The 25982-nt window shown below is 49.0% G+C and overlaps 2 protein-coding genes across 3 annotated transcripts in view; one reads left to right on the forward strand and one right to left on the reverse strand.

The window, feature by feature from the left end:
* l(2)k09022 (HEAT repeat containing 1 homolog l(2)k09022) overlaps positions 1 to 2506 on the reverse strand; it is a 75504-nt gene extending 72998 nt beyond the window's left edge. The window contains exons 1-2 of one of the 2 annotated variants that reach the window (XM_089552450.1): positions 2357 to 2506; positions 1510 to 1678 (exon numbers count right to left, since the gene is read on the reverse strand). In XM_089552450.1, coding sequence (XP_089408576.1) covers positions 1510 to 1654 — 145 coding nt within the window. In that variant the 5' untranslated portion in view covers positions 1655 to 1678; positions 2357 to 2506. Of the gene's footprint in view, positions 1 to 1509; positions 1679 to 2266 lie in introns of both variants that reach the window. The other variant, XM_089552451.1, reaches the window with a different exon arrangement.
* Positions 2507 to 7917: 5411 nt separating this feature from the next.
* LOC149335903 (uncharacterized) lies at positions 7918 to 24203 on the forward strand. Its single transcript, XM_089554040.1, has 5 exons — positions 7918 to 7956; positions 8885 to 9424; positions 20445 to 20740; positions 21992 to 22255; positions 23749 to 24203. Exons 1-5 carry the CDS (start codon positions 7918 to 7920, stop codon positions 23927 to 23929), a joined length of 1320 nt encoding a protein of 439 aa, XP_089410166.1. The 3' UTR covers positions 23930 to 24203.
* The last annotated feature ends 1779 nt before the right edge of the window (positions 24204 to 25982 follow it).

Raw genomic sequence — 25982 nt, forward strand, 5'->3', positions numbered from 1 at the left:
CACAAAAGTACAGAGCCTATAATTTCTGAATGGCTTATGTGCCATCCTGTGATACACATGGCAAAAAAAAAAAAAAAATAGAGAAGCAAATAAATTAAAACCACCATTATCACAGTATTTAGAGAAGGCCTAGATAAAGCATAATGTTCAGGGGTAACGGAGCGGATTCCAAGAGAAGCCAAGCGTAGCAGGGGGCGGCAGAAAATTAGGTGGGCGGATGAGATTAAGAAATTAGCGGGGTTACGGTGGCTGCAGCTGGCACAGGACAGGGTTAACTGGAGAGACATGGGAGAGGCCTCTGCCCTGCAGTGGGCGTAGTCAGGCTGATGATGATGATGATGAGCAGGCCTCCTGAGCAGCACTGAGTTGTTGTTGGATACAGGCAGGGTTAACCTCACATTATATTTGCTGGCAATTGCTCCACCATAAAGACGCATTAAAAATTAACTGAAGAGTACAGTTTGCGGCTCAGTCCAGTGACCTAGGCAAGCACAAATGCCCACAAAGTATGTGTGTTACTCACAGCTAGGGGAACCGTACATGAAGTGGCATGTGTTACTAGAGCTCTGACCACACAGAAGACATGAATGAGCAATCAAATGAAGTGTAAACATGCAATGTAAAATGCACACAGATACTTCATCCGATAATTGAAACCCTGTCACCTTGCCACTACCACCATGTCATCAAATTTGTAGTCATTGTACTAGTTATTTTGACTACAAAAGTACAAGTATAATGTCGGGACCCAGCATCAAATTTGAAGGGGTGATGTAGGTATTACAACATTCGAAACTAGAGTTTTATACCTTACACCGTTCAAATAACTTTTGCTGTAGTTTTATTTAGATGACTACTGTGAGCATGATTTTGACCAACCATACAGTGCTGAGCCACGGTACACCAATGTAAAGGCAACAGGTATTCGCACTGTTCATTTTTTGCAGCATAACATTAACCATGGGAGGCCATCTTAGCTGTAACATTAGGACTTCATAATAAATTGTAGAATTCCTGAAGAGTTGTTTTATGGCTGAACAAGTAGGGGCAATTTTCATTTACCCTTCAGGCACAATTTGGGATGCCAAGTTTGAGTGGACACCAAAGATGTTTTTATCAGGATTTCGGAAAGGCTCAATTTCATTTCATTTAAGTGCTCTGAAAGTAAATTTTAAAAATACATCACTACTAACAACATAATGACATGGGCTAACTGGGTGATGTTACTCATTCCTATGCAGCCAGATACACATAACACAAAAGGAGGATTAAAATTACGGCCCATCTTCCTCAAGTGTTGGCGGGTTAAAATGCCAAAATTTCTTTTACGAGTAATGAGCACGAGCACCGCCACCTCAAGACGGTGGAGCAAAAGTCCCCCAAAACTCCGTTTCACTTCTGCCACCGATAAAGTCTGGCAAGGCTGTTTTGAGGTTTCATGTGGCACAGCAACACTGGCGGTCATGAGGCACTATGAGCTGGAAGATTACTCCGATCGCAACAAGTTACCGATGGCAAAGGCTGTGTCGGTGTCGAGGGCTCCGGCTTCCCTCGGGTCAAAGAGAAACGATGCACGCCTCTTGGTCTCCTTCAGCAACGAAGTCTGCGGTGCCGCGAGCTTCTGCAGCTGCCGTGCGAGCGATGTCTCAGCCATGGTTGGCGCTCACCGCTGCGCTACCTGAAGCACCGGGTGAAGGACAGGTAGAAAAGAGTGAATCGTACATAATACAGCGCGAGAATTGTCTGGTCAACTCATTTGTCCTCGAACGCTAGTGCTGTGTACGGACTTCCTTCGATCGCCCCTCGCCTGTAGCAGATAGCACACATCAACAAAAATAAAAACAAGACGCCAAATCTTATGCATGGGTCGCAACACTACCAGAACTACACATCATGTGGCTCTGTAACATGACGGCAAAAGACGAGCGCGTCACAAACGAAACCGAAAGGTAGCGCACGATCGGCCAGGGCCGGCCAGTGCGAATGCAGTTTTTTTCAGGTGCGAAGTCTTCCACCAAAACACACCTTTCCAGTTGCTGACAACTTCCCATCCTTACCATCCCTAAGCAGCATAAGCATGACGCTTCTTTCTTCGCTCTATACCAACAACTGTCAGAAGCAACTTCAGCAGCTGTTAACACATTCATCTTCCAGGCTCTACCTCCAGCTGGTCTGCAACAAGGCATGCAGCGAGAGCGTATGGCAAGCCACAACGATCAGTCTCAGTACATAGAAAAAAACAAATCAAAGCAATGAGCCTTCTTACAGGTAATTTGCAGCGCGAGCACGGAACCACCGCCGCTGCTCCAGTATGATCACAGCTACGAAATCGAGATCGGCTTTGAGATCAGTTTACCTTGAAGATGCTGGGCGTATCGTACGCTTCACCCCTCAAATTCTGCAACTAATATCACGACACAAGCATAACAAGTACTCCTAACAACAGTGAAAGCAGTGCTGCCCGCGCGCACATCGCAAGTCGCAAGCGCGACGCACGTGGACGACCGGCGTGCACAGGCATGCGTGCAATAACGGACGTTAAGTGTCGCGTCCATCGCACCTACCTGAACAAAAAAAAACCGAAACTGCGTCTTATACGCGAGTTTAAGTCCCGTTCTTTTCCGGAGTTCTTTTAGCTCGTTCGGTCGAAAAGCCGTCGGCGTCGCCCGTCGGAAAAAATCGTATCGTGCCAACCATTTGCCGCAGAATGTTCCGGATGGTGTCATATGATTCAGAGTTTCAAGCACAAACTTACACGTTAATTTAGAGCATAGCTCTACGCAAGGATTCGAACCGGCGACCTATAAACGGGGGAACCGGCAACCTGTCATGAGAGGCTGCTTAACATGCGCGTCATTTCTTTTCCTCAAAACAAAAAAATCTTGATTTTATTGAACGGGCAAGGCGTCGAACGCGGGGCGTGGGATAGCGTGGGGCACCTTACCACTTGGGAGGCTTGGGAGACCCTACTGCGCTCCGAGGACCCGGCTAAGCAAGCCATCGCCACATGCCGGGCTGCCAGCGTCATGTGCCTCCGGGACATGAACGCTTGAGTGCAGTGGGGTCGTGCGGGGGCCCAAGTACCGACGTGTCCAAAACTACCTTGCTCCAAATAAAGTTTTCATCATCATCGCCGAACGGGCGATGACGTTCCGTAGACTCCCTGGCAGCGCTGCGACGCTGTCGCGTTCCACTCGAAGGAGAAGCTTAAGCGTCCTCCAAATTTTTTGAAATTGGTTTTTGAGGAAAGAAAATGGAGCAGTAATTGTCTCGCATCTCGATAGGCACCAAAAGCGACTCAGGCTATGAGGGACGCCGTAGTGAAGGGCTCCGGAAATTTCGACCACCAGGGGCTCTTTACCGTGCACTGACATCGCAGAATACACGGGCTTCTAGAATTTCGTCTCCATCGAAATGCGACCACCGCGGCCTGGAAAATTGCCCAGGCATCAAGGTCATGCAGGTGCTCAGAAAGAAAGAATTAGCAACAAGCATTGTCCCGAGGAAGCATGCATGCACCCTGAACCTCTTTTTATCACTGCAAGCTACGTGATAGGCACTGGCTGAGAATTCTTACTTTCTTGAGCGTAATGTAGTGGATGGGCGACTGACGCAGGCGTACATGGAGATATGAATGTGAAATACCTATATAATTTCTCTGCCCGGGTGGTCTGAAAATAATTGCAGTGCTTGAAAAGCCACTTTCATTCTTCTGATTGTTAATTGCTGCAATTTACTGTCACTCGCGATAAAGTTGATGCGGGAGAGGCAATAGACAACTTGCAGAATATTGAGCGAAATGGAAGCCATCGTTCACAGACACCATTTTCGCCAGGGTGTCGAACCGTAATTTTTTCGGGTTCGGGTTCACGCCTTTCGGGTTCAGTTCCGGGTTCGGTTCCAGGTCGACATTCCATTCCGGTTCGGACCATACTGAACCGGTTCAAACGGGTTCAGAGGGAAAAAAATTAGAACGTGAGTGTGTTGTAATCAACCTTGTTATGCAGTTTGCTTTTTCTGTACATTATAAATGCAGTTGAAGAAGATACCCTCACCTTAGAAATCCCTGAATAGGAAAGGGGCTGTCCCTTGGAGAACGCTACAAACAGGTTCATATGTGAACGTGCACATACTCAACAAAGTTCACTCAACAGTGTATTAGGACGTGTGTCCATGATGTCAGTCTAGACCGGCAACGTACCACGTCACATGGGAAGGTCAGCAAAGAGATGCAGCATCCAAAGCAAGAAACCCAAGTGCAGAGTAATGGGAGGAGATGTCCAGCGATGGCTTTATGATCTAGAAGCGTCTAACGATGCATACTGCCTCCACAAATAGATGCGGTATGCAAAAGACGCAGCCAAAATGTGGGACAATGGGAGATGTTCTCCAGCGATCGCTGTGAGATCCAGAAGCGTCTAATACAGCGAGGTCGAAGGACAGCATGCCAGATGTGCTTTGGAATAAAAGCAGCTGACCATTGGCGAAGGCGGAAGAAGTCAACGGAATACATCGAGGGGAGATCAACAAAGACAAAGCCACGGGGACCCACCAACATCAAAAACATAGAGCCAAATAAAGTTTTTCGTTTATTTAGGAAAGTACAGGTATTTATAGAAAACCATGAAAAGACTGAACAAAGAAAAAAAAAACAGGAAAGCAGGAATCGCCACCAGAAAAATTCGCCAACCAGCGGAAGTAAAAAATAAATTGGATCGCGGTTTAGCATTGGTAAGCACGAAAAATTGTGCGAAAGCAGTTTTTTGCAGTTGGACACCACCGCCACGTACCTGCAAGCGCGGTTGAGGTGTCCGCTCACCCAGAGACCTAGTTATGCGCCTGAGAGCTAGAGACTGACATCGCCTGTTTCAGTGCTTACTAGTGAAGCAGTGCTTTGACATTATACTAGGCACAGAAGCAACAGAGCTCAGTTATTTCATTGATATCCCAATGCAGACGCCGTGTTGCTTGTGCTCCTTTTGCTTTTTTTTTTCCTTCCACTGGTTAGCGAAGTTGAGAGTTAGCGCTCGTCCTAGTGGTTCTTCGTCCTGTCGTCGTTGTTTTCATGGGCTTTTTTTCGACCGTGCATTGCATGAACTAGAACACAATGGAGCAAAAAGACCGGACTATATGGTGGAAATGAAAGCAAAGTGTTTCTGAAAATTGGTAGCAGGTGGTGCAGAGCCTATCCTAGAAGAAAAGAATAAGTGATAATAAAAAATATTAAAATGACGAGAAGGGGAAGGGTAAGCCGGAATGTACCGAGACATCTAAGTTTTCCTTGGAAATGTTCATTCGTGCTTGTGGTGAAGTTTTGAATTTTTGGAATAGGAATAGTTCTTGGTTTTACTGTTGCCCATGTGGGTACTTAATATGGCGGTTGCGATGGTCGTCTCCGATCCCACTGTCTTCGCGCTTCTCCTCCTCAGTTTCGGAATCCAAGTTCATAATAGCAGGCATCCTCAAAGGAAAGTAAAAGCCGCTATGAGCGCTGCCTTCTTCGTCATCATTTGTAATCGTAAAACCACGGGTACCACGAACACACAAAACGAGCGAACGGGCATAAAACAAAACTTTCTGGCAGCAAGCAGCGCCACTGCAACATAGCGAGTGAATGTGAACCTTGCAAATGGCTTTCTAAACTGTACCGAAGGACCACAGAACGCTGTCAACTGTGATTGCCACTCAGTCAGGAGCATCCTTCGAGTCAAATATCGTTTCAACGTGCCCGTTCATGCATAGGCATTGTTGTCGACGCTCCGCCCTTTCCTTGTAAACTGAATTACAATCTCAAACATTAGCCATCTTTTGAGCACTTCAGTTGGCTCGCTGTGGAACAAGAAATTAACCATTTTGTGAAAAGGCGGAAGGCTACTAGTAATAATTTAAAAAAAAAAGCCGCATTCGTGATGCGCTAAAAAAAAACCAAGTCACCGCTGTAATTGTGTATCTTTTTTTACCATCCGTGGTCACGGCTGTTACAACTGCGAACTTGAACCAATTATTACACGTCATAGGTACGAAAGCTAGAAGTCACTGAGAAGACATGGGACAAAGGGGTAACGGCCACGCTGTATGCTAAAGGTGCCCATTAAGCGAAGAAGGCAGTAACTTGTGTAAGTCGCCTTTTTCGCTTTACCTATGGTCCGACACAACCATCCTTGAAAATGTTTGCATGTCATCTGAACGTTTTCAATAAGTTTTCGCCGTGACATGTTTTATTGTGTCCTTTTTTTCTTGATTACACTGTTTAACAAGCCACTGTTTCCATGTTGGTTTGGTTTATGGGGTTTAACGTCCCAAAACGACTCAGACTATGAGAGACGCCATGGTAACACCCCTCCCTTTAAATGTATTCTTTCTTTTTTTTCATGCATTCCCACCCTGTTAAAATCCCTCCCCGGTATTGCAGTGCGTTTAAGCAAATAAATAAGAACGCAGGGGCTTTTCCCCGTCAAAGGACCCCCTTCCACACATTTACTTGCGCCGAATCTCATGACCCTGCAAGCCTAACAATGCTGGGAGCGGCACCACAATGAAGAGACAGGTCTATCCCCGACCATAGAGGGAAGGCATTATCCACGTCCATCTACCACTGCCTGCTTTGTCACACTAGCAGGGTCAAGAGAATCGGCTGGCGCCACTAGCTGGAAGGGCGTCCTTTGATAGGGAAAAGCCGCTGCTTGCTTAAGTTGTATCCGACAAGTCAGTTGCGCCTACATATAGACGTTGCCAACATAACTGCCGCCATAATGCTCGCTGGTCTGCTTTTTCCATCTGGGCCTAACAACCGATCCCTGGGTGCAGACCTTTGGTGCAGTCAAGAAAATGGCGGCAGCCAGGTTGGAGAGGTCTGTATTCACTCACTACGCTTGTACGCTGAACTCTGCGTCAGACTCTTAATTTATTAGGCATTAGACGTTTTTAGCACAGCGGAGACTTACTAGCGCAGACGTATGCCAGTCTACCGGACGCCTTCTGCGCAGTGAAATGGGCAGCCGGCGATTACATGCGCATGTAAGTGGGTAGGCTGCATCCCGCCTATTATTACATGCACGTGCGCAGGACATGCGCGCGACGAACTCTTCAAGAGGTTTGCAGGCCATACTCTTCGAGAACGGTGGCGAGAATGCTATGCCATCGGCAGGCGTTTAGTAGAAAGAGGGTCATTATTGTCATCCGGATAGTCCGGTCATTGGCCTACAGGATGTCTTTCGTGGAAATGTATACAGGTGCAGCGAACTTGTTCCTCGCATGCTCGGGACGTCAGTGGAATACAGGGAAATTAAAATGGTGAAGAAAATGCAGCGCAGTTTTGCTCACGAGTATTAGAGTATAGTATCGTACTTTTCGTATGACGAATGCACCCTGGAGCAAAAAAAAATTTTAAAAGGGGGCCAATTAACGAGGTGCGTTCATTAAATACGGTAAATTTTAGGCTGCAGTCGATTCAAATTCTCCAACATTGTTATGGTCAATGAGGTGTTTATTATCTGTCTCATGGGAATAACTACGGTACTGATGCAAACTACAGAGCTAACGACGCATAAGGCCAACTCTCTTCTTAGAGTGGGCGCTCATCCCGTATCCTTATTGGTATAAGTTATTCTTTGACTTAATCCTCATTGGCAATAAGATTCGTGAAAACATTCACTTCGGGAATAAAAAGAACCTTTATTATTCCTTGATTCCTAATACATGAAAGAGGGAATAATTGTGACTAAGAAAAACAAAATAAGAGAACCCACGATAATAAACAGCATTAAAAAGCAGAAAATATTTCATAATTTTTTTCTTAATCAATAATTGTGACTAAAGGACATAAGCGAATGACAAGGGAGCTTCTAATAAAGACAGGGTTTGGTTACAGACTATGAGAAGTTTAGACGACAGGATAAGCAATCAAAAGATAGCATAATGGCCAACCGCTTGGTTGTCAATGAGCAGGAATGGCGAGTAACTTCCTTGCATGGCTGGGCTACATTGCCATGATTGACAAGGGAGATTTTAATAAAGATAAGGTTTGGTTACAGGTTATGAGAAGCTTACATGAGAGGATATGCAATGAAAAGATAGCACAATGGCCACCACTTGCAAGTGAAAGCAGCTGTGGCGGGTCGCCGCAACCGCGTAGTTGCCTTAAGGTTTATGCAATTCCACAGGTTAAACAGGTTGTGCCGTATTTCAGAAGTGCGTTGGAGAGCGCACAAAAAGACACGAATACAGACACACGCCTCTTTGCATACGTGCTTTTTGTGGACTGTGCTGGTGCTGCAAAGCGCTACTGAAAAACGATGGAAACCACCGACTAGTACATCAGCACACTAGCACACGGGGTTCTGAGAAGGGTGTCGGATCAGGGTGGAGCACCAGTAGTTCCAAGAAAGATCTGGTTCTGCCGAACAAAGAGAAGTAGCAGAAGAAGGTGAGCGCTGTCAGCTTCAGAGAAGTCCTTTGTAGCCCTGGTCGTGCACGTCACGTATCATTTACTGCATGTCTCTGGAATGCAGCTAGCGGAGTCACCTCTTGGCATAATCCGTTCCTGTAAAAGGGAGGAAGGGTCATTCCCTGGTCCGTCACGTGAATTCTCAGTATCGAAAGAAACACCGGCGCACTTTCACTTTCCCTCTTCTCTTTCTGTCGTTTCCCTTCCCTTCTTTCTGAGCCCAATGCAAGCAGTCTGTTGCTGTCATTCGAACTGCACGCGCCAGTCGAACTCCGCTCAAGCCCGCTTATAGGCCGAGCAGCAATGTGCATGTCTGGCATGGCATCCATCAACTCAGAATTCGACGATGGCCTAGTGGAGTTGACGCGCAAGATCTAGAGGATGCAACGACGGTGACTGAGAGCATGTTACTCCGAAGGTTTGGCGTTGCGGACCCAGTGTGCCAGGAGCAAGTACACCGTGCGGGGTTACGACTCTTTCGTGGAAGGCCGCCTGCTTACGTTTGTGGATTCACTGCCTGTGACCCGGGTGTGTTTCCAGTGCCGGGATGTGCCTCCGGAGCTATGGCTGATACCGTGCGGCCACGTCGTGTGCAGAGACTGCCTGCAGGCTGCCTTCAACGCGACCGACGACAACGCCCAGAGCGGTGAAGCGTTGCTGGGCATCTGCCCCGAAGATAAATTCAAGTTCAATATGAAAGAGGTCATTAGACTGGACTTCGACCCCACGAAAATGCAGCCTCTGCGCGCATATTGCCCAAACTTCGACTACGGCCGCACGCATAGCAGCGAGCTTGGGGAGATCAAATACCATTATTTGAGGCACTGTCTCCACCATCTAAAGACATGCCCTCGATGCCTACGGGACAACATCCGCTCATGCGACATCATCGACCACTACTATGCCTGCAACGAAGGCCCATGTTTCTGGCCTCCCGGAACGCCCCGCCCGAGCGTCCTGTCCGTCCCGTCAAGGCCGGTAAAAAACGCAAAAGCCGCCGGAAGCGCAGAACTGTCTGGAGGCCTCTCGATCTGGGATTCCATCGACCACCGACTGCTAGGCGCCAGTGACTGACCCACACGTCCGTCCAGCCCATCATCATCGACCACGGCAATGTAGCCCAACCAGGCAACGAAGAGACGCGCCATCACTGCTCATTGACACCGAAGCGGTTTCGGCGACCCGCCACAGCTCTTTCACTTGCAAGTGCTGGCCATGGTGCTATCTTTTCATTTCATATCCTGTCATCTAACCTCTCTTGATCTGTAACCAAACTTCATTTTTATTGCAAGCTCCTTTGTCATTCGTTATTGATCTCTACTCACATTTTATGAGTAAGAATGAACTTTCTGCTTTTAACTATTATTTAATGTCACTGCTTCTGTTATCTCGTTTTTCTTATCCATTGTTATTCCTTCTTGCATGTATTAGGAATCAAGGAACAATAAAGATCTTTTTATTCCCGAAGTGAAAGTTTTCTCATGATCGTAATACCACTGAGGATTTTCGGTCTGGTCTCGGTGGTAATCTGTCAAAGAAAAAATTAAACTAATAAGGATCCATGATGAGCGCCCACCCCGCGAAGGGAGTTGGCACCGTGTGTCTTTAGCTCCGCAGTTGGTATGAGTGCAGTATTTATGGTTTAGGTTTGGTTTATTGGGGTTTAACGTCCCAAAGCAACTCAGGCTATGAGGGACGCCGTACTGAAGGGCTCCGGAAATTTCGACCACCTGCGGTTCTTTAACGTGCACTGACATCGCACAGTACATGGGCCTCCAGACATCGAAATTCAGCGGCCAGGAACGAACCCGCGTCTTTCGGGTCAGCAGCCGAGCACCATAACCACTTAGCCACCGCGGCGGGGAAAGAGTGCCGTATTTATCCGCATGAGATGCACTCGGATAATAAACACTTTACCGGCATTGGTCATTACAATTTTCAAGAATTTGAACCGACCGCAACGTCAATTTTGCCATACGTAATGAAGGCACGTCCTTGCTTGTCCCCATATTAAAATATTTTTGCTAGAGGGTCCATTCCTCATACGGAAAGTACGATACTTTATGCTAACACTCCTGAGCAAAACTCAGATGCATTTTCTTCACCATTGTGATTTCCTTGTATTGTACTGACGTCCCGAGCATGCGACGAACAAGTTCGCTGCAGCTGTCTATATTTCCACGAAAGACATTCGGTCCACCATTGACAGGACTACCGGGAGGACAATAATGGCCCCCTTTCTAGAAACTAAATACCTGCCGATGGACATAGAATCCTCGCCACCGTTCTCGAAGAGTATGGCCTGCATACCTGCGGACGAATTCGCCTCACCCATGTTCTGCGCATGTGCAGACATGTGCATGTAATAATAAGCGGGATGCAGCCTACCCACATACATGTACATGTAATCGCCTGCTGCCCGCCCATGTCACTGTGCGTGCGCAGAAGGCGTCCGGTATTCCGGTATACGTCTGCGCTCGTACGTCCCCGCTGTGCTAAAAACGTCTAATGTCTAATGTATAGACCTTATGCAAAATTGCTGCTGTGCTGGCTCGAAAATCTTGTTTCCTGTCACTTGAGCCTGTAAACATGACTGAATGGTCAGTCGACCTGTTTCTGATGCCCAAGTTTCCAAGCGACTTCGCAGACACTTACTACGCGTCCAAAACACTTTCCGAACGCCACCGGGTACGGAGATACAAGTTTTTCACGGAGTCCTACATCAGCTAGTTTACCGACGCTGAACACCAAGAAATGTACGAAGCAAGTGTAATTTTCGTTTACGGCTAAAAATGTGCGCATTTCAGTCTAGTTTGAGTCAGTTTTTATTTGGTTGGATACTTTTTGCGAACGGGCATGCCGCTTGAATTGCTGCTGTTGTGGTAGCGTTTTCTGTGTGTTGCGTCGACACCGAAAGCAAACGATAGTAAACTTCACGCTCATGTTGGCAGTGTGGAAAAAAGTGGCCTGTCAACATGCGACGCTTTTCATTTTCCTTGAAAAGTTCATACAGCATTTGTTTGTTTGCCCTAGCTAGTGCTCTAGCGCCCAGAGCCCCTAGTTTGCCCTAGTGCCCTAGACAAAGAAAGAAAACACGTTATTATTATTACCGGCCACATAGACCCCTAGGTCCTCGCACGACCCCACTACACAACTGTTTACCATTCTTGGACTATCGCCGTTAAAAACACGTAGCCCGTGAATGCAGCAGTGTCTATGGCTTTACCACGACGAGCAAGCAGTTGTGCACTGAGATTTTTGGAGGATTCTACATGCGTTATGCATTCCCGCTACTAGTTGGAACTATGGTACCGCTTGAGCGGCTTCCCTTACGGTCCTTTATTTTTTTTTACACAACACACGGTTTCGTGGAAACCGGTCGGTTAAGTGAAATCGCTACATGCAATCAAGCCGTCGCTCCACAAAATAGGCACCTTTCCCTGGTCTAACAGAAACGATTGACTGACTTGCAGTGCACAAACGTTCCGTGCCACGGGCACTTGATACTTGCTGGTGTTTCCGTCGAAACAAATATTCACACTTAAAACTAACGCGTGTAACCGCTGCGGCGGATAACGCTAGGAGCGACGGTTCTCACAAAGCGCGACCCGTACCACTGAACAGCTGATCACGATTACTCTCTTGCGAGGCCGATAATCGCAGCATTTCACGGGCAATCGCAGGAGAAAAACTACTTTTGTGTGATATTTTCTTCGTGCCTACAAAGCTTATTTCTAATTTCGTTCGCTACATAGCGATAACGAAATGCGTTTCGCGACGTCTCGACATGTAGCGACGGTACTGCAACATTTGTGTCGCCGATGTCGGGGATCGCAGTCCAAAAATAGAAATGCGCTCAGATCAAGTGCTCTTGCCTTTTTTCCCTGGGCGTCTGTGTGACCCTTCTGCGTAAAGCAAGGCAGTAAGCAATATGTGGGCATACTGAGGACGGTGAAACTCGAGCGCGCGCGACGAGCGTGCACCAGTACGTGCTGTGAATCCGGCGGCTATCCTCCAACATGGCGGATCGCGCGCGACGACCGCTAGATGGCAGTGCATTTCGCATAAGGTCGAGACTGACGCAGTGTTCAGCGTAGAAGCGCAGCGAGTGAATATAGACTTTTCCAACCTGACTGCCGCCACTTTTTTTACTGCACCGAAGGGCGGCACCCAGGGATCGGTTGTTAGGCCCAGATGGAAAAAGCAGACCAGCGAGCATTAAGGCGGCAGTCACATTCTTGGAGCGAATGAAAACTGCGGACGGTCGCACTCTGCCTGCAGCACAGTCCAGGCAGGAAAAGGAGGGAGGCCGTCCTTTGTCATAGTAGTGGTAGTGGTTTATTTAAAAAAAAAGAAAAAAGTGAAACAAAAGAGTGTTGCCGGCCGCGGCAATTGCTATCTAATATCTTAAGCACCCGAGCTGCAGCCGGCGGAAATGAAAGGGAAAGGGAGATGATAGTGAGGATTCGTTAAAACAGATGCTTGGGCAAGTTGGGCAACAGATGCTTGGGTGAAAAAGATAGTGAGGAGAAGTATAGACGGGAGCGACAGCAAGAAAGGACAGGGGAGAGCTTTGTACACTATTTACAAAATACACAAGTAATCAAGTTCGCGCCGCTTGCGCGCTAATGTCCAATGCCGTGGCTCGTTCTGGCTAAGGAGGGGGGTGAAGGGAGCAAGTTGGAGAGACGCTGTCGTTCAGCAAAAAAAAAGAATTGGAAAGTTTAGTATGAGGTAGCTTCCTACTACCGGCCCGAGAACAAAGGCCCGTTTTCTTGTATTTCCTGCCTAGCCTCTACTGCAGTGCCACCGAAGGTTGGCTCACTCCCCTTGCAATGCCATTGTACTCTTTCCAGGACTTTCCAGGGGCCATCTGGAATTAACAGGCGACATTCCTGGGTTTACTCAGAAAAGGGAGCTTGACTCTTTCCGTTTCCACAATGAATGCGAGAGTGTCTTCTGCGAACGAGGCCCTATGTTTGGAAAGCAAGCCTTGCGGAGGGGCTGACTTAGTTTTCTGCAAATGATCGATTAAGCAGCTTTTGTACAAAACATATATTACGTCCATACTTGATTATGCCAGTGCCGTGAGGCATCCTTTTCTGAAAAATGACAACCAGCGGAAAGAATGAGTGCCAAACTGATTTACGCAAGGCATTTCAGTGTAACACGTAGTAAGGAGAGCCTTTGCTGGATTCGATTAGAGGAACGTAGGAAGATGTCGAGACTGAAATTCTTTACAAATTTAATTTTTGAACAGGTATATATGGCATGATAAGAACTTATTTCCTCCCGATTACGTTTCTATACGACGAGACCATACCAACAATATGAGAGACTGGAAATAACTTTTTCTCATTGCTGCTGCAGTGTTTGTATGCTGTGCAATGTAATTACGCTTTTTGTTCTAGAATTCAAGGCAAGTTGTCCTGTAAACGCTACGCCCTGTGACATGTGTGTTTGTAACTGAACTATTGCTGCCTAGTCCTATGATTTCTTAGTTAACATGTTTTCTGTTTTGCCACAGATTATCTGCTCACGTGACAAATCACCTGCACTTGCGTGGGCGCGTGCATGCTTGCGGTCATAGTTTTCAATCATGGGCACCTCAGAGGGCTTGTTCGTGACAAGAATGGAGATGCCGCTGTGGTTCACAGCAATGCGAAAAACGCTACTCCACTTACCCCCCCCCCCCCCCCCCCCCCCTACGCATGCGCAGATCACCGTGAATGCTCCAGGCGCCACGTCCCCATCAGCAGCGCGAATTCCGGCCGCTCGCATGGGCAGTGGCGGGGTGCGGTAGTGATACGTGCTGTGCTAAAATCATCTCGAAGATGTGCGAAACAGAACGAAGTTTTGATCACGCCATGATGGCCCAGGAAGCATCTGGCCGCAAACTACTAAAAAAAAAACGAGAGAAAAGAGCGCAGCTTTGAAGGGCAAGGAACACCAGGTTCAAATTGGGCGTTGCTGTGAAAGGCCGGACACGCTACACGCAGAATGCATACCCAAATAGAAGCAGCCGGTCGTTGTCCTGCCTCATTTTTCCTGCGAACGTCAATTGAGCGCTCATCATTTCTGAAAGATCATGTACCAACTAGCCCGTCAGAAAGTCGTGCTACAAAATTCCATGATTCGAGTTACCGGCCTCGTACATTGGCGGATCAAGAAACCTCAGTCGGAGGATCGGGCAACACAAAAATGACGTCCGGCTTCCCACGTGACTAAGCTGGGCGCCCCTCGTTGGTCTCCGCGGCAAGCCGCTGAAAATGGCTCCTCGACCCATTCGCTGCTCGGCAGATCAACGCGGCAGGTTTCGCGGCAAGCGCCTTGCAAGGAGGAATTGGCGCTAGCGTCTGTAGAAAAGAACAAGATCTGCCCGAAAGAAAGCTCTGAAAAGAGAAGGTCTCTTGCTTTCTCTCTCCCTCTCTCCATCCCCTTTGAGACCCGCACGGGTATAACGGCAACAGCTACCTGCTCTCGTTTTCTCGGGAGCCACCTCTGTTGACGAAGCAGTGATCGGGTTTGGTCCGCGGAAGAGTCGGCTCATCGTGGGAGCCGATTATGCAACTCTATGTCAACTGAATTCTATTGGCGTCGCATATATTATCATGGACAGTGTAGGCCATCGCGTGATAGGGGTTTATTTTCACGGGTTTACGTAAATTCTGAACAATTCTTTTGCAGTTTTCTACGATTGCAAGTCACATCGTGCATGCATTAATTTGCGTGCATTCGCTGTGCACAGAATGGCTCTTCTGTATTGCATGAACACTATGCAGGAATGATCGCACATGTATATCGTGAATGATGCACGAAATGATATGCTGAAAATGTCTGCGGCGCCGTTTAGATGAACTTAACACCTGTGGTGCGTCGGCACAGATTATCTGTATTGTACGTGATGCTGTAACATAGACATGAAGTGTATCGTGGGAAATATATCTTTTAGACTGAAAGTAACGGAAACGATATGCGACGGAACTGTACGTGTAATTTAGTCTGCTAGCCGCGTAACATCTCTAGCTGGCCGTTTCAGGTGAGGATAAAGATCAAATGACACACAAAAATTCGCCGATGTTGAACTCGGCTGAACCTAGTACACGAGCGAAAACAAAACCCGCGATATTCACAGCGAATAATGGTGTGACGTCATTGCTACGTCATGCGGCCGAGGTTCGGCGGGGTGGCGGCGCGGCTCGGCTCCAGCCGTGGCTAGTCAAGTGGTGTGACGTCACGCGCGTGAAGCTTGGCTGAATGTTGTCCATGACATTGAAAGTTGCAGCTCGGAGAGTGGAGCTTTCGCTCCAGAAGTCGCATGCGTAAACATACGCTCCAAGCATTTTAACCGCATGTCACAATGGAAGTCTCGGCATTGCTTCACTTGACACAGGGTAGGAGACAAGCACAAAGTAAATACTGACACATATGGGCTCGAAATGAATGCCCAGCTATACATGCAGTGCATGAATTTAGACATAGAGATAGCCTGTGCGTAACGTGCAAGTTTGATTTGATTAGTTGGGAGTGTATCGGCGCAAGGGCGACGAAGGCCAAAGAGCGCCAAAGCAATGTTTATCTATATCTACTTCAATAGTGAAGCTTATGTAATTACGCACAATGAGGCAATAAAAGACAAAAAAATCCAGTGTAAACGGCTGGATAAAAAAAAGAGATTAGATATAACTTATGCCGATAATAATACATTGAAATGAAGGCCGAGTGCAGGGCATTGCCAAGAGCAAGGGGGCGAGGAGTTGCCTCCCACCGTGCATGGCTACGGCGCCTCCTTGTCTGTGACAGGGTACCCTTCAGATGTTGTGATATGCCAAAAAACTATAAAAGCTTTAAAATTCGGGTACTATTTAAAAATTCAATAACTTTGTCAAATGCCACAGGAGGTTCATCCCCCAATAAAAGAGATGGACGGAATGGTACGAGATATTTGTAAAGGTTTGCGAAAAGGGTATGACGATGCGTTTCATAAAACGGGCAAGTTAAAAGGATGCGAATTACTGAAAGCAGGCCACTGCAGTGCTCGCATTCAGGTGGTTCTGCTTCCACGAGTAAATAATTGCGTTCTAAGTGCGTGTGTCCGATTCGTAGTCTTGAACGTATAACTACATAAAATCTGTTTTTATGATGTTATTCCTTCCATACTGTTATTTTTGGCTTTATGAGGTGCATTTTATTAGTTTGTTCATGGTTCCATTCAACCTGCCGTCTAGATTTCAGCGCTCGCTTAACTGCTCCTTGATAATCCCGGCAGCGAACCTTCATTTTGTTGGCTTCGCCCCTGGTTTAATTTCCTGCCACGGAGTCAGAGAGCTCATTTCCTGGCTTGGAACCCAACAGAAGTGTACACTGTACCCGCGTATCTTCAGCTGATGGAGTTGTTGCAAGATGTAGAGTAAACTTTTTTTATCTTTCTTTCGAGCTAATTGCAGCCATGGCACTTCTGGAGTCTGTGCATACTACCACATCTGGCTCATTATGGGAGCCGCCGCGGTGGCTCAGTGGTTATGGTGCTCGGCTGCTGACCCAAAGACGCGGGTTCGATCCCGGCCGCGGCGGTTGAATTTCTTTGGAGGAGAAATTCGAGGCCCGTGTGCTGTGCAATGTCAGTGCACGTTAAAGAACCCCAGGTGGTCGAAATTTCCGGAGCCCTTCACTACGGCGTCTCTCATAGCCTGAGTCGCTTTGGGTCGTTAAACCTCATAAACCAAACCAAACCAAACATCGCATACCACAGGGGCGTTTTTGTACTTCGCTCTAGATCGAAATGCGTGGCCGCCGCGGGCGGCCGGGATCGAACCCGCGACTTCGGCATCAGCAACCGAGTGTTCTTACCACTGAATCCCCACGGCGGGTGCATATAACTTAAATATGCATGACAGGAACAGCAGAGTGGCAGAAGAGCAGTGTAATCCTGTACGCGGAAGTTTAGGAAGGGATTAAAGAAAACTGTATATAATGGGCGGCGATGAAGAGAGGGACAGGGTACGTGCAAGTCTGCAACAAATGTAGGCTTGCTACTTACACGACTATTCACAGTCGTTAATAAAGTTTTGCGTTAGGTTAGGTGCCTACTTAAGCGCTGTTTACGCGCTTTCTTTGGGACACTCAAATGCATCAACTATTTCGCTTTGCGTGTGGCACGGCACCTGCTAGCGACGCACTGAAGTGTAATTTGTCCATCGCAACGTACAGACCTCTTCACATTTACCTTTCTGGGCGCAGCAATATTTCCACTGGGGCTGTTCCAGCAGCTTTCTGCTGGCGGATTTCGAACAGGAATCTACTGAGCATGCGCATGACAGTTCAAAACGCATGCGAAAGCTTAGTGAAGCTGTAAACAGTGAAAAAGGTCTATATGCAACGAAGCGCTCAGATAGGGAGAAGACTTGCAATGTTCTTGCAACGCCGAAGGAGACAGCGTACAAGGAAGCCCAAGCTCTTCCACAATACTCGCATTCACGCGTGTGTTATCCGTCTGCACGCCCGACCCTGCATACGGAATGAACACGCACTGGGTCAAGGTCTGCTTTCGACACGCGTAGGTCCCGCAGAGGTTTGACCCTTTCGTAATGGGCTCCAAAAGAACTCAACGACAATTCGCAAGCACGCGACTAGGTAACGGCAGCGAAGCGTTGTGGGCGAGTCGGGATAGAAGCTTTATTCGATTCGGTCCAGAACTTAGGGAACTGACATGAATAGAGAGTGGAAGGGCGAATTGAAATTCTCGCTTCACAGTCGTCGCTACACGGTCTGACACAATCAACAGCCTGCCCAATGCACGGGACCGCACGGGGGACGCTTTCATGTACAGGGGAGCGCACCTCTGCCAGGAGTGTGTCGCGCGTGCGCAAGCCTTTCACCAAGACGTTCCGCCGGTCCCTGCAATGGTCTCGAAGACAAAAAGCAGGGGTGCTGACGAGCCTCGATGCGACGAGAAGGTCGCACGGCAAAGAAGCCGACGAACGGCTCCCGCAGTCCTTCGCGGACGTTACGCCACACGCCAGTCTGTGTTCGGACAGCACCGTTACAGCTTTCCAAGCGGTCGACCTCAGTGCAACCACTTCCCGCTATCCGCGCCTCGTGCGCTTTGTTAGCGGGACAGGGCTAGTGGCCGCAGCGCCATCTACGGGGATCTTCAAGCGACGTCCCGTTAAGAGTTGCATCCACAGACCCTATAATAGATGAGCCGCGGTTTGTCGATTACTGTTCAAGTAATGGTTGTATTAAGGACAAACTCGAGGTGTTGCATGTAAGGTTTCATCCATTTCTGTGACAGCGAAAGGACAACTTTGTCGTTCGTGACACCAAACGTAACTTTTTTTTATTATTTTTCAGTTCACATGACCAGTTCATGTTATGATACGTGGAGTGGGGGCACGTTTAGGGTGGTAAATTCACAGGTCGGGCAGGTCTTAATAATCAGAAAATGCTGTCGTCTTCAAGTAGGTGTTGTTAAGAGCACAGCAAATTTCGTCGTCAAGAGAATCATGAATTAGATAAAGCGATGAGACTACCATATTCGCAGGGATAAGGTGACCGCAGCTGGCACAGCACAGGGGCAACTGGACAACACTGGCAAATGCATATAACGCGCCTGAATGATTACCTGTGACAGAGTTGAATTATCATAGTGACAACAACAACAAAACTGGGTGCAATCATAGAGCTCAGGCTATTTAAGAAAAAAATTAAATCATTTCTAAAAGTGCTTCGGAAAGAGAGGGCCACTCAGACGAGATCATGATCGATAACTCGTGGGAAGCTTTTTAGACAGATTTCCTCGCTTCATGAAACGGCACCTGCTCCCTGAACTGGGAAAGGTGGCTGAAGGAGCAAAAAAAAAAAAGCTAGGGGTAAAATATGTCAAATACCTGTCTGCTGAAAACACCGATACCTATACAACGGGACCACGTGCGTCAGAACGCACGCCAGAGATGCCCCTGGATGGCGCTAAGCGCGCATTCTCCCGAAGCCGTCCACACGGTGGAGCAGGAGCAGTGAAGCTCGCGGCATAACTGAGCATCATGCAAGTCAGAGATCCCCTTCGACGAGCGTGGAATCCTCGCATTCGCTTTCACCGGGAGGACCCCCCACCCCTCCGCCGGCGGCAGGGCGCGCAATTAGCGGTGCCGGCGGCATCCCGTCCGCTGAGACAAAGCGAGCCGCGCGGCCGGCCGCTCTCCCTTGGCCTCGTTCCGGCCGGGTGCCCCTTTTGTAGCGCGGGCCGCCTTAAAACACCGGTGCCGGACCGCGCGTCCCCGCAGACGCGCACACCCGCAGCGCGCTTCCACAGGCTCAGTTGCGACCGCGATGGACGATCGACAGAGGATCAACATTCCGCCACGGATAGGCACGGTGAGGACCGGACGACGGCGACCAACGGAAGGCCCGCCACCCTTCGTCCGAAACCTACATGGATGATCAGCGCTTGTAAAGGCAGCGAAAGGGCGCTGGTTCGAATGCTGGGCGAACGTGGAGGATGCGATGTCTGCAGAGGGTGCACAGTTTACGCCGTCCTTGAAATGGATCTGCGAGTGACCAGAGTGGATGGAGTTACTTCTCTCTTGCAAACAGAACAGTTTCTTGAGACCGAGAATCCAACCCTGGTGCGGCTTGCGGTCGAGACTCGGGAGTTACAGCGCATGCGCAGAATACTCGAATCCAATTCCGCGCCCGCTCAGTCTACTGGAAACTGTGCTGGAATCGTATCCTTCCCCTGCGGTAACTCTTCAGAGCTGCACGTCGTCAGAGACCCTAGAAGGCGGTATAATCTCTAACAATGAGCTACTTCATCGTACGTCGTTAATTTGATTAACCGTGTCTCAGTTTCTGCACCAGATTATTCTCGGTGGTCGCCTGTATTAATGGTCCACCCAACTGCGCTCGTACATGGCTGGATCACGAAGTTGTAGCCAGAGGGCTCTGTGTCACTGGTTTTGCGGGCTCTCTTCAAGTCTCTTCCGTTATTTGTCTCTCGCAGGCGCAGTTGCTGGCTACGTTCGCCGTCTTTGCCGTGGGCCTCCTCTGGACAGGCGTGACGGTGGTTCTGGGCTCCGAGTTCCCGCACCACCACGGCTCCGGCGGCGCCGGGGGCGGCGTGGTGGTCCTCTACCACAAGGACCCGCCGTTCTCGGGTGACAGACGCTTTCCTAAGGGCAAGCACGTGACCACGTCGCTGGTGCCAGCCGCCTCTATCATTCCGTCGGGATTCGTGCACGGGAGGCCGTCATGCGCGCGAGACCTGGACCTGTGCGTGTTCAACCACGACTACCCCATGTGAGTGTGCCGCTCCAGTTACTTCTGTTCTGATTCGTACGTACGATCCGGGCGAACGTTACAGCCGAGAATTGGACACCGTGGAAACAGTGTCCGACAGATTTCGCCCTAAAAAGTAAGACCGGATAGTTTTAGATGGGTGGCCTTATGCCACAGGTATGAGCTTCAAAAATGCAAATACGGACTGCTTTGGAAATAGCTTAACCCAGCCAACACGTGTGCACGATCAGTGCACGAAAAAAAGAAAAAGCACCGTATGGTGAATCATTTTAAGCCAGTGGAAGACAGTATACGCGAACTAAGCATCGAAGGTGTATTTACTGACCACACTAAGCAGAACCGCTAGGCACGCAACTGAATATTTCCGCACGCTTTTGGGTCCCAAGTACCACAGAATCGAATCATAAGGCATAAAAAGCGTAAATAGGCAGAAATAGTAACGCGTAAAATGCAAGGCGTACGTCATATTGGATAACGTAAATAACCAACGTACAACGGGCCGGAAATCGAACCGCATTAATAAGTGTCTCCATTCATTCCAATACGGCACAGAGCCGAGCAGCCGAACTGTTCATTCTAGCTTAACATGTGCGATCGTGCCGAACTTAATGGCTTAATGGTGGTTCTGCGCTTCTTGTTTATGCTTAAGATTGTTGGTAACTATGCTTCCACACTCTCCAGTAGTGAAAAAATTAACTGACCCTTGAGATTTCTGTGTACGCGGGGAGGCGTCGGCATCGTTCTCTTGTTTGTACCACGCCGAAGACTTCGTGAAAAATTGGATCATGAAAGCGCGTCGCTTACGTAGCCATGCCAAATAATACCCGTAGCCCACGAACCTGATGCTAAACGCTTTGCTCGTCCCGCTCAGTATGTCTATTGGTAAGCTTATCCCTGCCCTGGTGAGCATCGCAGACCAAGCTGAAAGTTACAGTTGCTGGGTAACCCCTGAACGACGTTTTGATCGCATTTCGCATAGCGCTCCCCCTGCCCCCCAAATCCACGTCGGAAGATCCTTATCAGTGACCCCAGAACCATTGGGTACCCATCGGTTTTCCGATGCGCAAAAGCTTTACCTTGGCCTGGTGCTCAGCTTCTACGGGGTGAAATGTTTGAGGCTATTTGAGCCCACCTCGTACATACTAAACACTTCGGCCATGGCGCTCTTTGACTAGCTGTCCTAGCGTCGTTAAAAGCAAACAGTCATGATCAGAGCGCCCCTCAGCCACGTTCTTCGGTGGCCCCATGCAGCGAGAAGGTGCAGTCCATCGTGGACCGGTACTACAACCAGATGTACGACCTGTACCACACCTTGTACAAGACGCCTCCGCACGAGGTCCAGTGGGTGGAGAACTACACGCTGGCCTTCGCTGCCGAGAAGCAGCACGGCAGCTTCGTTTGCCGCTCGGAGGCGGTGTACCTACGCATCGGTTGGGCCAAGAACTGGAAGGGCATCTGGATGACCGTCGTCAACACCGAGCGCTTCCCGCAGGTCACGCGCGTCGAAAAGTGCAAGTAAGTCTCAGGGTCAAACGTAAAAAGGCTGCGCCAACACAGTATGCATTTGTGTCTAGAGAAGAACTCTGTCCTCCCCGCGCACCCTTTTGGCACCTTGGATGGTGTAAACAACTGTTAAAGGGTGTAACTCCTTATTTAAAAAGGTGTAACTTCTTGTTCAAAGGGTGTAATTTTGTGTTACAAGTACCTTGCACTGACGCTGTTGCTGGCAGCGCGCACGCAAAAGCTGAAGACCTAGGGCGCAGATAGCCTTAGATGCTTGTGCGCCGCTACACCTAAGAATACCTAGTGGTGCATATTAATGTAAACATTTCACAACCAGCACCCAGAGCCTTCCACTGTATCTGGACACAAATTATTGTTTTTTTTTATATGCTGCCCGTACTTAAGCAATAAGGCCAAACTCGCTCATGATGCGAAAAGGTTAATGGTTTATGGGGGTTTAACTTCCCGAAGCGGCCCGGACAACGAGGGATGCTGTAGTGGAGGGCTCCGGAAATTTCCACCACCTGGGGTTCTTTAACGTGCCCTGACATCGCCAGTACACGGACCTCTAGAATTTCGCCTCCATCGAAATGCGACCGCCGCGGCCGGGATCGAACACGCGTCTTTCGGTTCAGCAGTCGAGCGCCATAACCACTGAGCCACCGCGGCGGTTCACGATGCAAAAACGCTAGAGGTTTAGCGCTTGTTAAAACTAGTGATGTGAGCGAAAGCTCTGTTGTGCTTGGCTACGTGCAGTTTGGCGCCGCAGTCGGTCCAGCGCGGGCCTCGATCGAGCTGTTGCGACTGAAAGAAGGATGAAAAGAAAATTGCACGGGCCTGCCGACTGGCTCGAGCCGAGCCCTCCGCTGCCACGTGCAGATAGAGCAGAGTTGAAAGATATGGGAGGAAAGAATGAAAGCACAGACGTGCGTCGAAACAACCACGTCCGCCGAAGCGAAGACGCCGGCTGTAACAGATCCCCCCCTCACTGCATCCTGAGCGACCGAGCGCCAGCTGTTATACCCCCGCTAGTCACGTGGTACAGGAGCCGCGAGGCTCCGATCGAGCGCAGCTGCGGCGCCTCTCCACAGCGAGTCACGTGGTATGACATTCATGATGGGTTTCAAAGCGTGACAAGACGGAGACGAAAGGAAAAAACACGCTTGTCGTGTGTGTTTTTTCCTTTCGTCTCCGTCTTTTCGCGCTTTGAAACCCATCATGAATGTTTACCAACTTGCCCAACTTTCTGCCCCACGTGGTATGACGTCACTTGCCACACCTCCGCCCCGCCGGCTCAAGGTCAAACGCGCACCAAACTTGACCTTCGAAGTTGGAGAGCGAAGAGTAGAGCTATCGCTCTAAAAGAAAGAGGCAATACGTGATATATGTTCTGGTAAGCGCAGTAACGTAGTCCTTTCTGTGCATTCATGTGACGTCGCATCAGCTCTCATCCCCGCCGCCATAATGGTCCCCGTCACTCTTTCGTGCATTGCATTCGTGCGCAGGTACCGCAACAAGCCGTGCGACTACATGGTGCCCTGCTACAAGTCCTCCTGCAAGCAGCGCGAAATGCTCTACCCGCTCATTGCTGTCAACCCATACGACGCGGGACAGAAGCCTGTCATCGACCTGTTCCCAATCCCCAGTGGATGCGTCTGCTATGTAGACGACTACCGGTTTCACTAAGCATCGGCAGCACATGTGCCCTGGTGTCGGGCGTTCGAAATGAGTGCGACAAATTAAGGGCTGGGCTAACACGCGAGGGCCAAGTTAGTGAGTGGTAAATTAATCGGTTAGCTGACAACTTTTCAGGTGATTCAGATATTTCGAAAGACCTGCTTGATCACACGCTTTGTAAGAGCTAGGAACATGTGGAATGCTACGTTCCACGCGTTGCCATTTCTAAAAACAATCACGAAGGGCAATATATATTTCTTATAATGCTGTATCAATTAAATTATGCTCGTCAAGTCATGGATATGGTAATACAAAAAAAAAATAAACAGCCTTTGTCAAGAGGCTTGCTTCCGAGCCGAGCCATGTAGTCAGACTCTTGTACCATATTCGTAGAAGTCTGAACTTTAGGAGGGGAAAGAATGAAAGTTCCTCTCACCTCTGAGAGAGTTGGAAGCTGGCGATGCCTAGCAGCACGACCCAGAAGCGAATCCCTTGGACTCTATACTTTTGACAAAGGCTGTACATCTGCAAGGCTTTGTCTGGTGTTGTTTCATGATGGACACACGGAGCGAAATGTATAAGTGGTAAACTGCTAACTGTACTTGTATATGCATTATTTAACTTCTGTTATCGACGTCGGTATAGGAGGTATTCACTGAGGCCGCGCTACCAGACGGCGTGAGCGTCGTCGCGGCAGGCGCGCCATGTTTGCGGTCGTTTCAGGCCAGCTCGCGCAGTGTCACGGTGCGCCCATACCCGGCCTGAACTATTAGTGATCCATAACATATTTGTACGTTGTTGAATAAGTCAGCGAACACTTATCTTTGTGGAGCGCGTATTGTGCATGAAGTTTGCAGCAGAATTCGTCTGCGCCGTGATATAACCGAGCTGCCTCAACTCGGCAGCAAAACTGGCTGGCTGCGCTGCACGCAAGAACGTACACTACTTGCAGCTTTTATTATCAGTTGATAACTGTAAGCTAGTCATGCAGGGCACATTGTGGATAAACAGCACGATTAATTAACCGAAATTCCAAAACTGCCGCCGCAGAAATTGATAATTCAAGCGCCTGTAGTCCGCGAACTGCTGACGCTTCTCAGACGGTCTTTCAGCAGAAAGGCAAAGCGTCATAGTTGCCTTATTTACACGACAGAACGGTCAAACAAAAATACTGCCATGCGCTCGCAGCACGAACGGCAGACACAGCGAGAATGTTTTGCAGTTTTGATTGTAGCTACGTAGCGCTGCTTCGTATGCACAAGAGGTCTAACGCTTTCGTAGCAACGCAGTGTGCAGCCATTCCGCTAGATTCAGTAGTAACACGTCACTTTCAGCAGACGACAAGTTAAGCTACAGCTAAGTGAACAGACCCTTCGAATTACTCACCTCTTCAAAAACGGCACTTCGGCCGTCGCCACCGCGGACGTCGGCACCCACAGCACGGCTCTTGGACTCACCCGCTTGTCAAGTAATTGCACCCTCTCATAGGTTTGTATCCTTTAATTCCTTGGCCTGCCAGCAAACTTAAGCCGTGCACAAGGTGGGCCTCGATACCGGTGAATTCAACGCGCGGCAGCAGTCTTGTATACGTCGCACACCATGCCGGTGCCTCCGCATTCCTACGGGGGGTCGACCTTTTCACAAAGTAGAACCTTCTGAGCGTGCCCGCTCTTTTCTGCTTCGCACAGTTCACGGAATAGTCACTCAGACACGCGGCGGCACGGGTCGGACAGAAATTACGTGCGGCGAGACGCGAAATACACTAACATTTCACCCATCACCAGCTATTCAAACGCTGCGGCTGGCTGCGGCGGCCGCGCGCGCGACCACCAACATGGCGAATGCCGCGCCGGCCGCTAGCGCCCCTTGCGGATGACGTCATGTGAATACCTCCTATACAGCCTGCAAGAAGTGCATGCTCATCACTGAATGCAGCCACGCGAAACAATGTCCTCCGTTAAGGAACAGTAGTCTCACTCCGTGACTATATTTTGACTCCAGCATCTGTTCGGGACACTCAAGAGCAGGCCACACTTCCAAAGAAGCTGAAGCCAAATCATCA

This window comes from Amblyomma mixtum, chromosome 7, assembly GCF_055824585.1.
Source record: "Amblyomma mixtum isolate Tamu chromosome 7, ASM5582458v1, whole genome shotgun sequence".
In the NCBI taxonomy this organism is placed as follows: Eukaryota; Metazoa; Arthropoda; class Arachnida; order Ixodida; family Ixodidae; genus Amblyomma; species Amblyomma mixtum.

Bases quoted from the DNA above. Each gene is read 5' to 3' on its own strand.
- LOC149335903 (XM_089554040.1), top strand. From the start codon at position 7,918: ATGGCCAACCGCTTGGTTGTCAATGAGCAGGAATGGCGA. The intron at 9,425-20,444 runs GTAAAAAACGCA...TGTCTCTCGCAG, and splicing joins TGTCCGTCCCGTCAAGGCCG to GCGCAGTTGCTGGCTACGTT. The intron at 22,256-23,748 runs GTAAGTCTCAGG...ATTCGTGCGCAG, and splicing joins ACGCGCGTCGAAAAGTGCAA to GTACCGCAACAAGCCGTGCG.